Source organism: Chelmon rostratus, chromosome 2 (genome assembly GCF_017976325.1).
Source record: "Chelmon rostratus isolate fCheRos1 chromosome 2, fCheRos1.pri, whole genome shotgun sequence".
In the NCBI taxonomy this organism is placed as follows: Eukaryota; Metazoa; Chordata; class Actinopteri; order Chaetodontiformes; family Chaetodontidae; genus Chelmon; species Chelmon rostratus.
Window position 1 is genome coordinate 9492915 of NC_055659.1, and position 15427 is coordinate 9508341.

The window sequence follows — 15427 nt, forward strand, 5'->3', positions numbered from 1 at the left end:
AAGCAACTTTCTTTAGCCGTGTTTTTAAAGGCCATATTCATTTTTGAATAGAAAGTGTTGATACACGAATTAGAGAAGAGGTAATCTATGTTACTTCACTTGCTATTTCACCATTTCTCACTGATGTAAATTCTGCACACTGTATAAACTGCACATAACCACCCACTTCATGTATTACATTACCCATTCATCATCTATTTTTGCATCCTTGTACTGTATGTTCATTATATATATATATATATATATATATATATATACATATATATATATATATAGTTTATTTGATTTGTCTGTGCTCAGCTTTGGGAGATTGTGTGCAGAAGCTCACCAACCAACAGATAAACACACAACAGATACAGCAGAAGAGGAAATAACCCCCCCCCCCCTGCTCATCACAAAGCTAAAAAAACCCCCAAAGCTTATAAAACTATAATTGGAAATAATAACAATGTGACCTGTCCCCATTTTCATATCATTATCATATGACAGCAGAGAACTGCTGTAGGGCCTGTACTGTGCTTCCCTTTGTATTTCATAATACTGCAGGTATACTATGACTCGCACGGGAGGAAATGAGGCCTGCGTTTGGAGCTAGAGCTGCACGCACACACACACACACACACACACACACACACACACGCACACACACACACACACACACACACACACACACAAAGGCAGGTCCACACCTCCTCTCTGCTTGTCACCATCAGCAGTGACAGGAAGCGTCTGTCGCTGCTCGTTTCTTCTTGTCACGGCGTTGGATGTTGTATGTGAGTGGCTGCTCATGTTTTAAACGTATCTCAGGGAGAACTTATCTGATTTATGCACACAACTTGATTTAGTTGGCGAGTTTGAGAGTTAGTCTAACAGATACTGTAACCTTGTGGAAAGAAAATTTGAATATTCAAACCTAGAGATGACTTCTGGAGGTCTGGGGCTCACCGAGGGCCTGGCTCAAGACATAAGCCAGGAGGAGCTGGACTTCTCCGACCTGTTTCTGTATAATTCACCCGGAGAAGATTTTCCCGTTGGCTGCCATAAAGGTGTGTAGCAGTTATTCTGCTTTTACAGAGACTTACACTTGCATTATGTTCTTCTCATAGTATTTTATTATAATTAGTACTGGGTTTTTTTCTTATTATACAGTATTAAGATGGTGACTTTGTGTTGACTTTGTATTTAACAGTATTTAAGAGGCTTTGAGATATCAGCAGTGAGCACTTAGCTGTCAGGTACTGATGTTATTCTGTGAGCCTCCTTTAAGGGGGGAAATCTACTCGACTCCCGGTTCAATGGATTTCAAAATTAAAATGTCTCCTTCGTCTCTAAAATGTGTTTTTCTTCTTGGCACTAATGACGTTTGAGCTTCCCTGTGCACAATGATGTGCAGTATGTGCAGAGTTTGACACATTCACCTGCTGCTGAAGGCAAGTTTCTCTGCTCTCACCTTAAATCTGAATTTAACACGTGGATGTACAACATGACGTAGAGACCTCACACTCGGGTTCGTTGACAAGTTTTCAGATACAAAGAATTTGCCCTGGTGTCTGGTGAATAACAGTAAGCACAGTAAGAGAAAAGAAAAAACAAAAAACAAGTGCTGCAAAACTCAATCTTAAGTATACAACAATACAAATATGAAAAAGGTAAAAAAAATATATTTTTGAAGTGAAAAAGAGCTGTACAATGTTTGGAAACTGAAAACATCTACTGAGAACAAATGTTCACATGTGCAGAGAAAGTAATCCAAAACTATGCATTAATGTAATGAATAGAAAGCGACTTTGATGTGACATGTCGTGTCCACGGAGCCTGATGAGAGTCAGTGTCTGTGGGGCAGCTGCACTCGGAGGGAAACTGTTCTTGGGGGTGAGGCTTTGGTCTAGATGAACCACAGCCTATCTCAGTGGTCCAGTACATAACTCATGCAAGCGTGATGTGGAAACTTGGAGCCTCCTGTGTGCAAGCATCCAGCGGTTAGACGTAAAATTAATAATATTTGCATATTTATACATTCCGGAGTTGTCAAAGAGGGCAAAGGTGTAGATTTCGTTTTAGTGAGGTAGATTTTTTTAATGAAATAACTGATTTCATCCTTCAGACACTAATTATTTTCATCTTATTTTTATCTCAGGATAGCACAAGTGGTCAAGTACTTAATGTGTGCACAAATTAATCCTTACTGCGGTTATCGACAGATGACTCAGGTGCTCTCCTTCAGAATGACAACGAGCCTCCTGTGCTGGTGGTCGACCATTACGCTGCGTACATCTCCAGCTCCAACCATCCAGCCTCCAGTCAGGACCTCCCCCCTCACCACTCTCGCCCCACCACAGACCACCTGTCAGGGGCAGTGTTTGACTCCCTGGGGCTGGCATCAAGACCGGGGACCATGCCTGCTCCCAGCCCCAGGATTGAGATCACTCCATCGGGTGACTCCCTCAGCTCTCAGACTCTGGAGCCGAGCCCTGGCACCAAAGCTCTGGGGGCCTACAGGGAGTGTGTGAGCCCTGCCAGCAGTAACTCCTCCACAGGCTGGCCTGCGGAGGCGTACTCCCCTGTGGCTTCACCATGCGTCTCCCCTTCTAATGGAGGGTCTGGCATAGGGCTGTCTGGCTTAGACCTCTGCCCTGGCCTCCAGGGCATCCACACATCTTCTGCCCACTCCTCGCCAGGAGCGTCGCCTCGCAACAGCGTCACTGACGAGACCTTTCTCCTGCCCCAGCACCAACGTACCGCCACATCGGTTCCCCACCAGCGTTCCCGCTCCGCCTCGCCCGGAAAACGCTCCTATGAATCCCACTCCTGTCAAGGGGGCACTCCTGTCAAGCAGCGCTCCCGGAGCCCCAGCCCCATCCCCTCGCCCCATGACCAGCAGGGGTCCTTCTACCCGCAACAGTACCAGGCCCAAGCTGAGTTCCAGCCCGCAGCCCAGACCTCCTCACTGGTCCTGGAGGAGATGCTGAGCAGCCTCAGCTCCAGCTTGCCCAGAGCGATGCCCTCTGCAGTTTTGCGAAATCCACATTTGCAGGCCCAAAGACAGGACTGTGTGTATGGAGACGAGTATGAGTGGGCCAGTGAGCAGGAGAGGATGGGCCGGGCAGGAGCCGAAGTCAAGTCTGAAACCTTCTACATGTTCCCAGCTGTGTGGCCTCCTCCTCATCCGGTCCCCCATGGAGCATTCAGGTGTGTTGTTTGTCCTTTCTTATTATTTACAGAGCTCAAATGTAAGCACATGACCAGTTAGTATACCATTTAATTGACATATGTTTCCCTCTGACTGTCTTTCCCTGTCTTTTCCTCAGTGGTCTGCCCGTGACTCCACTTCCATCTTTAGAGCGGCCGTTGCCCAGTCAGTCCGGTCAGTACGAGCTTCTGATCCAGCAACAGCCCAAATCTCACCACAGAGCTCACTATGAGACCGAGGGCAGCCGAGGAGCTGTGAAGACATCGAACGGAGGGCATCCGGAAGTTCAGGTGCTTTTTTTTTGTTTTTATATTGTTGCAAAGAAGGAGAAGCAAGCAAGCAAGAAGCTTCATATCTGTGACGCTGCCAGAAAAATGAAGCAGCAGGAGGGACTGTGAATTGAGGATGGTATTTCCTGGATTATGCTGTGTTTGTGTAAAGCCGACAGTCATGCAAATGAATGAAAGCACCTCACGTCACTACTCCCACAGGGAGAAACTGTTAGGACAAAGTGCTCATAAATACTCTCATCATTACAAATCAGCTACATTGACATATCATACAAGTTTTGGTACATGGGTCTGGTCTATTTGCTGCTCTGGTGAGTTAATTAAGTCATCACTGCTGGTTTTCCTGGCACATATGCACAAATTAACTTTGCATCACTGTGTTCTTTCTATGCCAGTTAGACAGTGACCTGTGAAATCATCCCCACGGGGAAAACAGATTTCTGCAGCCATGGACATTAATGGTATTACAGTTTAATTCAGTGTGAAGCATGCATCTAATCGCCTTTGCTGCTCTTATTAGCTCCGCGGGTACCAAGGCACAGCTCCACTGGGGCTGCAGGTCTTCATAGGAACAGCCGACGAGAGGCTCCTGAAACCCCACGCCTTCTACCAGGTCCACCGCATCACCGGGAAGACCGTCACCACACACAGTATGGAGAGGATGATGAACGGGACCAAAGTGCTGGAGATCGCTCTGGAGCCGAAGAACCACATGAGAGTGGTGTGAGTAGCACACAGAGACTGTGGGAAACATATTAACCAAACCAAATCACACGTAAATCAGAAATGATCTGCAGACGTGGCATTTTGCTCTGCTGGAGGTTGCAGACTCTCTGTTGATACAGTTTCTGTGTTAATTGCGCTTCCTCACCCATGCCGACTACAAGCTTTTTGCTCCAGGCAAATTGCTGTTGCCGCAAACGGAAACATAAAATGCATCACTTCCTGTGCGCCAGACAGTTTTTCCAGGAAAGGCCGACCAGACACTTACAGCAGTTTTGATGAACTTGACGTACGACGCATCACTGAAAAACACTAGCAAACAAGTAGTTTTGATTAAAAGTGTCACTTCTTTGATGAAAAAATATGACTAATTGAAACAGATATAGATTACATCAGCGAACTATAGTCTGACTGGGACTGCGTGTGAACAGAAACAGTTCTGCGGCAGAGTTAGAAGAAAAACTAGCTGAGAGCGTTCCCAGCAAACCACTTTGGCCTAGTTTCACTTTTTATTTTATCTGTCATTTCTTACATTTCACAGGATTGACTGTGTAGGAATCCTGAAGTTGAGAAATGCCGACATCGAGCTGAGGAACGGCGAGACGGACATTGGACGGAAAAACACCCGCGTGCGTTTGGTGTTTCGTGTCCACGTACCTCAACCTGGAGGCCAGCTCATGTCTCTGCAGGTCGCCTCTGATCCTATTGAATGCTGTAAGGAGTGCTTTGACATCTAGTATTGCAGAACTTGCAGTTTTATCTTTTATCTTTTTAGATTTATGCTACTGTTTATATCTATATGCATAAACCTAATGGCTGTTCAGACTACTAAAGAGTATGTTGATATCTTCTTCTTCTTAGAAATGAACATTTGAATTCATACGCAGTTTACCGCTATAGCCGTGCTTGGATATAAGAGTCAGCAATCAGCAAAACTGTCCTGAAAATGTTCCCACTCAGTTTTATTTTATTTTATTTTTTACCTCCGTGTGATCTTTCATTACACAGCTGTGTCTTCATGTTTTCCTCAGCCCAGCGCTCAGCTCAGGAGCTCCCTGCAGTCGAGAGGCAGGACCAGGACCGATGCTCTGTACTTGGTGGTCAGCGAATGGTCCTCACTGGACAGAATTTCACATCCGACTCCAAAGTGATATTCTCAGAGAAGACACAAGGTGAGGAAGCAATATTTTTGATGACTAACCTACATGTCTAGTCATGAAGAGTTCATTTTAACTAAATAAGAGGTACTAAATTTGAGCCACAAGGAGTGTTGTGCTAGCTGAATGTTTACAGTGTGTGCCGTAACCTTTGCTGGTTCGATTCTAGCTGGCGACCTTTGTTTCATATAATACAAACAAAACAATCTTTAAAAAAAGATGATCCACATTGTATAATAATATTGTACATTAAAGAATAATTCAACATTTTGGAAAATATTCTTATGTGCTTTCTGCTGAGAGTTAAATGAGAAGATTGACACCACTCCCACATCTATGCGATAAATCTCTGAATGAACCTTCAGCCAGCAGCTAGTTCACTTAGCTTAGCATAAATAGCTGCAGAGGAAAAGAGCAAGGCTTGCCATGTACAAAGGTAAAAACTTGCCTACCTCTAAAGATCATTAGCACAGCACATTTCAGTAATCCACAAGAAGTCACTCCAACCAGTCCAGCTCCTAACCCCCCATAAAACCACAAACTCTGGTACACTTAGGAGACAAAAAATGTTAATTAGTGAGCTTTATCGTTACCTTTGGACAGAGCCAGGCTAGCTAACAATGATATGTTGTGGTTTTAGAGGTTATATGTATTATAGAGGTGCTGGTAGGTGGATTTTCTCACAGTCCTGGCCTAGCTGTTTCCCCCTGTTTCAAGCCTATATGCTAAGCTAAGCTAACCAGCTCCTGTAGGTAGTTTAATATTTACCGACATGCATGAGTGTGGTATTAGGCTTCTCATGCGAGTCTCCCAAAATGTTCCTCTATTCGTGTTATTCCTTCCTTTTAATATTATGTTGTGCATCCAGATATTGTGAAAACTCTTAATGTGTTTGTTATGCTGACCTGTGATTGTTATGTGTTTATATCTGGAGTTCAAACAGCTTTCTATGATTAAAATAGACTCATACTTTGTGCAACGCTCGGTTAACTCTGTGGCAATATCCTGCTGTAGTGTATCCACCTACTCATATAGTATTTGTATTTTCGGATTATTTGCATATCGCCCAGGCAACATCGCTTTCAATGACGCACATCTTCCTTTAGCCCCCACTTTTAATTCTGCCAAAATGAGCCATTACTTTTACTGGAGGTGACAACTTTTGTTTATTTCTACATGGAAATTTCTCACCTTGTTTCTGCTCTCTCTGCCCACACAAACTTGCTGGGTTACATGGTTTTAGAGCAGGATGGGTACAGTTGACTGCATGTAAAGCCTCCCCGTTGCTTTGGCGTGGGGTTTTATGCAACAGGATGTGGTTAGACAGACTGATAAAGATTCAGACCCAGAGCAGAGGCTTTGTTTTTTTTTCGAAGCGTGGGTAGACAACAGAAACAGCAGGTAAAAAATTGAGGTGGGAACTTGTTTTCCACCGTATGAGTGTAAATGTACTGTACTGTAAATTAAAGAAACGTTTTACATCATCTGATTTCTCACAAGTTCATCGTTTGTCAAGCAATCAAACATGCTCTGTTCATGAGAATTAGATGAGAAGATCAATACCGCTCACATATCTGTCCGGTAAATTTAAAGCTACAGCCAGTCAGCTTATCTTAGCACAAAGGCTGGAAACAGAGAAACAGCCTGCCGATGGTGACAAAATCTGCCTTCCGGCATCTCTAAAGCCCAGAAATAGTTCATCATACTGCATAACCGTTAGTGAAAACGTCAGGTTAAGTGCTAAGCTAAGCTAACTAGCCGCTGCAGATTCGTATTTCTAGTGCAGACACCAGAGTGGGATTGATCTTCTCATCCAGCTCTCGTCAAGAAAGCAAATAAGCATAATTCCCAAAATGTCAAAGTACTGCTTTAAACTTCCACCGCTTCAATGGCTGCACACTGTGTTCCCTCTGCTTTCAGATGGGCAGCAAATCTGGGAGGTGGAGGCCACTGTGGACAGAGACAAAACACAAGCAGTGAGTTAACCTCCACTCACCTGCGCTGACACATTAATGCTGAAGCATACATACATAATGCTCAAAACCGAAAGCAAAACAGCAAACCAATGAACACATTTAAATGATTTCATTTTTGATAGACTGCTGATTTTGATTTGAAACGCAACTCTGTTTCATGATATATCGGTCTGAAGCGTGACCTTTTTTATGTTGTATCCCAATCCCCGACCAGAACATGCTATTTGTCGAGATCCCTCCGTATCGAGACCGGAGCATTTCCCACCCGGCCAAGGTCAACTTCTACGTCATCAACGGGAAGAAGAAACGCAGCCAGCCTCAGCACTTCATCTACACTCCTGTGAAAGGTACATATACCTGTTAGCACCTCTGCTCTGTCATTACAGGAGGAGGAGGGGCACCTTTGAGAGACGGTAAGGTGACGGAAAGGTCAACAGCCCCCATCGTTCTCACCTCTATCAACGCAAACCTCACACTGGAAGACGGCATGCAATAACATGCATTTGGACCTTTTCTTTTACACTGATGCCAGTTAATGATGATAAGCATAAACAGAACATTGAACAGGTTATGATGCTGTTCATGTGGCGAATGTGCACTAACTTAAGTCACCTTTGATTAAGTCAAACTCACGTGAAAAGGCAACACTTTAACCAGATTAGATCTAACTGCTAAACAACTAAAGGTGCATTTCAATGCAAACACAGTTTAACACAAGTGTGACCGAAGTCTAGGATACTTATTCACACAGATTTCACAAGAAATCAGACAGTAGCTGTTAGCAGTGAAAGGGAACCGCAACACACGTTTTTGCGTAGGGGAACAACTCTCACTTGCTCTAAACCTGGAAAATTTGTCACTCTGCTACTGTTTTTGCCCATCCGCTCCACCCACAGTGCATGTAATACCCACAGCCGAATGCAGACGTACATTCACTCACGGTGATGAGCCCTTGATTTTTGCTCCAGCGGCACCATGAGTTGACATTTGTGGTTCAGAGATTTGCTGCAAATGTTCAGTGTTCGTGAAGATAAATTCTAATGACTTAGATCAGGCTTGTCAAACTGATTCCATAAAGGGCCGTCTGGCTGCAGGTTTTCGTTCCAACCGAGGAGGAGCACACCAGGCTGGAATCAATGAATCAGCAGATCTCAGTCTTCAGCTGATAACTAAGTGATCCCTAAATGTTAATTTGATGGCCTGGTGTGCTCCTCCTTGGTTGGAACGAAAACCTGCAGCCACACGGCCCTTTATGGAATCGGTTTGACATTTGTGACATAGATGATCCTCTAAGTTTTCATGTAGCGCCACCATCATGTCAAAAATGTTAAATTTCCCAGTACTTTGGTTTATTACCAGATACCTGTAAAACAAATGCCAATTCCCAATAGTCTCTGCTGCACTTTAACAAGTAAATATTAGCATGCTAACAGGCTAAACTGAGATGGACCCCCCCAGTAAATAAGCTAAACATCAGTGCGTGTGCATTGTCATTGCGAGGATGTTAGCGTTGATGTTAGAGCCACTGTGTCCAAGCACAGCCTCAGACTGTTGTTTCTGTTAATCTTTTGTTTTGATCTTTCTCCTCTTCCTTTGCCAAATAATCTTTGCTTTTTTATTCTAGCTATTAAAGCAGAGCCTCTGGATGACTACCAGTTGAATTCGTACGCCTATTCAGACACTCACTCGCTGACTGGCCTGTCAGTAAAGTCACTCTATCATCACCTGGAGCAAGACAGCAACCATCAAGCCTTGAATATTTCTCCAACACTGTACCATCTAACCACTGTAGACCCCAGAGCCCACATGTTAACCCCCGATCCACTGGACGACCAATCAGTCTATTACCAGTCCAGAGCCGGCACTCTGATCAACAGCCCCATGCTGTACCACACTGCAAACCAGCATTACAGCAACTGTGGCACTGCCCTCCTCTGCGGTTCACCAATGGCTTCCCACCCTGCCTCCGCTCCCAGCCAGTGTGTCAGTGCCAGAGCCCCTGTGGCCAAACTGGACGAAGGTCCTCACGTCGGTGATTCATTTGAGGCCTGTTTGATGTCAAGACATCAGAGTTTCGTGCAGACAGCGCTGCCTCTGGGAAAGTCACCACCTTCAAGATACATCCATGGTCAAGCTCAAGGGAAGGCTGGAGGCAGAGTGGAGCCAGGCGGCCAGCGTCTGACCCAGATCAACTCTGGGAGAGGAAACCATGAGGAACGAGCTCCAGAGAGGGTCACAGTCAAACAGGAGAACCTCCGCTATGCTTACCTGGAGGATGGTGAGTAGAACTGTTAGTATTGTTCTCCTAAACGGGTCTCTGACAATCCGACAAGCAAGCCCACTTAATGTAGAGATTGGCACGGACGTATGCAGGGTTTGAACTCAAAAGTGTGTGTCATTATGTATAATTTTAATTATAATCACAGCTTGTTCTTTCCTGGCAGCTAAAGCAATTTTGCCATCAGTCATGTTGTGTGAAATAGTTCATTGTAAGCGTACCTCAGTGAGTCTTTATGTTCTGTAATCTTTCGTGCAGACAACTGTATTGGGAGAGTAATTGGCAACGCATTTACATCTTACCACCCTTCACTAACTTTGTCGGTTTTAAAAAGTCTCTAACAAGCAAACAGATGACTGAAATGTTCAGCTAAGTTGCAGAAAATGTTGCATTAATTGCTTCACTAACAATTAAATCGAGGAATATCAAGAAAAAAAAACAAGCTTCAACTTTGAAGTAACATACTGGAGACTGGAGGACGGGTATTGTGGTCCACTCTGCAAAAGCACACGCACACACTGCAGCTGTACGCTTGCAAATCCTGCGTTGTGGTTTTCTGCTGGGCCTTTCTATTCACTTTCCAGTCTCTTTCAGTCTCAATCTGACACACACACACATACACACACTTGAAGAGTGAGTACGCACAGTCTAATTTGAAATAAATCAACTTGCCCTTGACTGTTTTTGAGGAGGATGAAGAAGGTCAAGAAACACCACCATGAAGTGAGAGAACAAGTGATGTAGCCTGACTTTTCTGCAGGGTGACGTTTCTGTTTAAGCCTCTGTGATAGGAGACAGGAACAGGAAGTTTACTGTATTAGCAAATACATGCAGACACACCTGTGGTTAAAAAAAAAAAAAAGCAGCAATGTCCTTTGTTCTGGTCGCTGACGCAGACTGAGGTAATAGTGAAAGTTTAGGTGACTACAACAATCTGTTTTACTGAGCATCAGAGGCAGTACACACTACTGTGTTAATGTCATTATTTCTATTAGTTATTATGAGATTAGATTTAATATTAATGATGTTTTTATTCTTTCTGTCAAAAGATTCAGGTGCAAAAACCGTCCTTGATCAGTCCAGACACCATTACACACAAATCTGTGTTCAATAAAACAGGGACATCCAGTGGACATTAATGTAATTGCAGTACTTCACATCACTGGAGAGTTTGTAAGTCATTGTTGGACTGACCTATGTGTGAAAGTGGAACATTTCTGGAGTTTAGGTTTGCTGCATTCCTAGAATATCTACAAAAATCAGTCAAGCACACTGCTGTAGACAGGACCATCCCCTGAGCCTCCAACAAATCAAATAAGTAACTTGAGGATGAATGAGTCGAAAACAGCAACCAACAAAAACTTATGCCATCAAAATTTTACGTAAAAATAAATATAAAACTAATACATATGAAACACTGAGAATACAAGATGAATTCCTTTAAAATAATCACATATCAAATAATCATCTTGTGAACATTAAAGTTGCTCACCTCTGTTTCTAATGTTTTCCAGTGAATGACATCATAAGAAGAGACCTGAAAGGCCACAATGGAGAGTGATCCTGCAGGCCTGCAGCAACGCTGGTGTCCATCAGACTTTAAGTTTAAGCTGTGTGCATAATATGTGGACTTCAGTAACTATAAAATCCTGACTGACTCAGAGGAAGCTTGTACTTGTAAGATTTGCAGTAAAAAACAATGAAACTGATCTGCTATAGGCGTATTTTGCCAGTATTTCAGAATAGCATCATGTTTCTGTGGAGCTAGGAAGGGTGGCGGTTCAACTGGGCAACATTCGCTTTTCAAACTCAGCTACAGCAGTTCACATGGAAAAACAGGTCAGCTGTTTGTTAGCCTTTAATATTGCCATACTTTTTTTTATCCTTAGCAAAGATAGTACACCATGTGTGGTACCTTAGACTGTGCATCTATTGTGAGTTTATTTTAACCTGTTTGACTTATCTCTGTTCATATATATTTGTACAATTGCTCTCTGTAAGCATGTATAAAATATTTTATATTAAACAATTCTGTTCTGTATTGTTTAAAATGACCTTATACAATGACCTTTGCATTGAAGTTAATTTAATATATCATTTCTAAGATTAAAAAGTAATCTTCTTTCTGAGAAAAATTAATGGTAGACAGTACAGGAAGTCATGATGATTACAGTGGTGTGTAGGTCAAAACAGTAAGACAGTAATGTCTAAATATTCAGTGTATTACTTAAAGGCAAATATTTTAATTAAAATGCTTAAAAATACTTAGATCAATACTTAACAGTACTTTCTAGAATGTACTAGAAACAGCTGTAACTAAGGTTTTGTTTTTTTAAATAAAATAAAATAATAAAAATACTAATAATGAAAATATACCGTTATTTATTTATTAAGCTTGACGTAGTATCTATGACAAACGCTAGGAGGCGATATTTTCAAGCCAATCCTTTACCGGAGCGGAAGTGGGTAACCCAAGTGTGACATCATTTCCGCTAAACGACTTTTTTTTCCCTTCGTCTGTATGCTAAACTAGCAGTTTTTTCTTGATAGTGTCTCACAGCTTTATGATTTTTCTGTCCTGACTTTAATGTTAACATTCCTGTGACGACAAAAAGAGTGAAACATTCCCGCTACTGGTAAGCTTTTCCTCCCCATGCTTAATTTATTCATTTATAGCTCAAAGCTATGTATTAAAAATCTCGCCGCACTGCTTTGCTGCGTTGTGAAAGAGCCGTAATTGCGCTGCAAAGTGTCCCGTCAGATTCTCAGTAATATAAATACACAGTAAATATATATTTTTAATTAGCGTGGCGATGTCAGAGCAGAATACATCATTTGATTCACATTTCTAAGATTGTACGTAACGTCAACTGTTTACAGTTTGTGTAAGGCCAGTGAGAGAACATTGGGGAATACTTACTGCAGATGAACTCTTCTCCTTTTTGTCTGGGACCCCATTAAACCCCGTCAGTGATCCATACATCACTTTAGGGTGCGCGGTCATAATGATGATCTCCCAGCTAACCGCGATCCTGTTGTCTGAACATCTACAGCACTGAAGAGTAACAGACCAAGTATCCGTTCAACAGCATCATGTCTGCAGAACTGGACCTGTCCCCTCCAGAGGTCCCTGAGCCCACCTTTCTAGAGAGCCTACTCCGCTATGGGCTGTTCCTGGGTGCCATCTTCCAGCTCATCTGCATCCTGGCTGTCATCCTCCCCACTTCCAAGGGGCATGAACATGTAGGTAGACTGCAAGGGAGGGAGAGGAGCAGGTCTTGCGTGGAAGTCTGTTCCCCCTTCTTCCCTATGATTGTATCTAAATCTAGACTTGGGCAGCAATTTTAGAACGAGATTAGAGTCAGTCATTTGCTCAAATTAATGGCTTGGGTGTATTCAATGAGGGTTCCAACTCAGATTTAAAATCTTATTCACACTTTTTGTAAGGGAGCTTGAATGCTGAGCAGGCCCAGGTGATTCTGATTCCATATCAGGATGGGAAGAGGACTTTGAAAGAGGGTTAATTATTGGAGCAGGGATGGCAGGAGCTTCAGTCGCAAAGATTGCTCAACTGGCTCTTGTTTCAATAGGAACAGTGACTAAAGTGACAGCTGCATTTAGCTTTATGGGAACACATCAACACATCAGTAAACAGAGACAGAGATCGTGGTCGACAGCGCACATTTGATTACCATGATGCTTGTACATTAGTGCGATATGTACGGAAAAACAGAAGAGCAACTCGGGTGACTGAGAATGTCAATGCAGGATGTGATCAGACTGTGTCAGCGAGAACAGTCCATAGACAATTACATAGAGAGGGATATTATAGTAGGGTTGCAGTGCATAAACCCATTATTACAAAGATGAATGCACATTTGAGAGTTCAGTGGTGCAAAAACCATCGTTGCTGGTCTACAGAGATGTGGAAAAAAGTGATATGGTCAGATGAGCCACCCCTCACCATATTCTCAACAAGTGGGTGAGTGCATGTGTGGTGTACACCAAGAGGACAGTACATACAGGCCTGAATGCTTGACCCCTAATGTGAGAGGATCCAGTGGCTTTATACTCAATTACCTTGGAGAGATTTTGGACTGACATGTTAGACAGCGCTCCACCACCATCATCAGCACCAAATGAGGGCATATATTTTGGAAGAATGGTGTTCTCCAATGGAGTTCCACAGACAAATCAAATGTCAAATCAATACCAAATCGCATTGAAGCTGTTCTGGTGGCGCATGGTGGCCTAACACCTCATTAAGATACTTAATGTTAGTTTTTCCCTGTAATTTGTCACCTGTCCATATATGTGGCTCAAGAAAAGGTGACAGTTCTTAAGACTGTGCAGTGACACCATGCAGCCAAGTTCACTTACTAGCTGCTAATCGTCAGCCAGTGCAAATGACTGGTGTCTTCTCATACGTATACTGACGTCACATTATGCAGTTTGTCAATATACAGCATGCCTTTGTAATTTGTCCACAAAAAAAGCTCACACTTTTGACAGCAAGAGTAGTGCTGAATATCTTATTTTTTGAATGTCCATGAAGACAAAGCCACCAACGGCTCTCTCGAATCTCCATACTAACAACTGTCAGGAGAGATTATTTATAGACAAGAGCAATTAAATCCACTGTCTAATTATTCTATTTTCAGATGCACTGATTACTCTCCACAGTATGTCGCCATTTCATCCTTCACAGCAGCCTGCTGTTGCATTCACAGAAACAGTGCTGACAGAGGGAAAGTGCTGAAACACGTCTAAATTTCTTTTGTTTGGAGTGAGCGAGTGCGTGCGTGTGTTCCAAAAACTCTGAAATACATTTACACAGAATCTGAATTATCTGGCGTGATGAAAAACTGCATTACTAAAACACATATAACCCACTGTGCACAGTGTATAGTATACAGCACAAACTGTTTCATGATGAGATTTACATGTAATACCTTTGCAAAATTCTGTGCACAAGGTGTCAGATGGCAAAAATCATTCTCCAAGTACATCTTCAAACACAGTTATCTAATTATGCTCAGCGGTCATGTATTTTTACACCATATTTAAAAAGACTGGGGATTTGTTTTGAAATGTTGATGTACAATGCTTCCTGTGTTTGCTCTGCAGGAGGAGACTGAGTCCACTGATGGCAAGGCCACTGAACAAATGAAGAAACCTAAAGGACCAGCACCCCAGATTCGACAGAAACCAAAGAAAGAGAGTAAAAAGAAGCGATAGATGGTGTGTGTGTGTGTGTGTGTGTGTGTGTGTGTGTGTGTGTGTGTGTGTGTGTGTGTCTGTGTGTGTGTGTGTGTGTGTGTGTGTGTGTGTCTGTGTGTGTGTGTGTGTTACCTGCTTGTGTGACTGCGTGTGTGGAGTCATCAGTGAGTCAACATTGGCATTTACCAGTACAGTTATCACTACAGATGTTTGAAACACTACTGTCATATTCCGACAATAAAAAATGACATGCATTGAATTTAAGACACTTCAGAATGACCTTGAACTGTATGTTCTGTTCACATTCAACACCACATTATTCAGATTACAGAGAGTAAAAGCACGGTGTTTGCTGACATTTGTTTTTCTACGGCTACATACTGTATTTGTTATATTTGTTTTCTTTTAAAATCGAATATCAATAATGGAATTGTATTTGGATTGCAACAGACAAATAAATACACTGTATAGTCATGTACTTCAGGTGTTTCTATTCATTGCTAAATTGGTTTAAGTCAGGTTTGGTTTGAGTCAGAATGAGATCATTATATTTACTCTCTTTGTATGGTGAAATACACTATGACGTCCTTGTA

The 15427-nt window shown here is 42.7% G+C and overlaps 2 protein-coding genes across 4 annotated transcripts; both read left to right on the forward strand.

The window, feature by feature from the left end:
- Positions 1-756: 756 nt before the first annotated feature.
- LOC121613889 (nuclear factor of activated T-cells, cytoplasmic 2-like) lies at positions 757-11986 on the forward strand. Its single transcript, XM_041947590.1, has 10 exons — positions 757-1046; positions 2202-3189; positions 3309-3480; positions 4001-4203; positions 4745-4917; positions 5235-5375; positions 7281-7336; positions 7551-7683; positions 8961-9614; positions 11129-11986. The coding sequence occupies exons 1-10, from the start codon at positions 920-922 to the stop codon at positions 11173-11175; spliced, it is 2694 nt and encodes an 897-aa protein (XP_041803524.1). The 5' UTR covers positions 757-919; the 3' UTR covers positions 11176-11986.
- Positions 11987-12103: 117 nt separating this feature from the next.
- Positions 12104-15308, forward strand: manbal (mannosidase beta like). Of its 3 annotated transcripts, XM_041947621.1 has the most exons (4): positions 12104-12250; positions 12668-12857; positions 14742-14900; positions 14947-15308. In XM_041947621.1, the coding sequence occupies exons 2-3, from the start codon at positions 12708-12710 to the stop codon at positions 14850-14852; spliced, it is 261 nt and encodes an 86-aa protein (XP_041803555.1). In that variant the 5' UTR covers positions 12104-12250; positions 12668-12707; the 3' UTR covers positions 14853-14900; positions 14947-15308. The 3 variants fall into 3 exon arrangements, with proteins under 3 accessions (XP_041803555.1, XP_041803547.1, XP_041803565.1); XM_041947613.1 differs by having other exon boundaries at positions 12105-12250; positions 14742-15308; XM_041947631.1 differs by having other exon boundaries at positions 12131-12250; positions 12704-12857; positions 14742-15308.
- The last annotated feature ends 119 nt before the right edge of the window (positions 15309-15427 follow it).

What these genes read in the sequence shown, in the direction of transcription:
- LOC121613889 (XM_041947590.1), top strand. Translation starts at nt 920, where the DNA reads ATGACTTCTGGAGGTCTGGGGCTCACCGAGGGCCTGGCTCAAGACATA. An exon ending in TCCCGTTGGCTGCCATAAAG is followed by an intron (nt 1,047 to 2,201) that starts GTGTGTAGCAGT and finishes GGTTATCGACAG; the next exon opens with ATGACTCAGGTGCTCTCCTT. An exon ending in ATTCTCAGAGAAGACACAAG is followed by an intron (nt 5,376 to 7,280) that starts GTGAGGAAGCAA and finishes CTCTGCTTTCAG; the next exon opens with ATGGGCAGCAAATCTGGGAG.
- manbal (XM_041947621.1), top strand. Translation starts at nt 12,708, where the DNA reads ATGTCTGCAGAACTGGACCTGTCCCCTCCAGAGGTCCCTGAGCCCACC. An exon ending in CTTCCAAGGGGCATGAACAT is followed by an intron (nt 12,858 to 14,741) that starts GTAGGTAGACTG and finishes TTTGCTCTGCAG; the next exon opens with GAGGAGACTGAGTCCACTGA.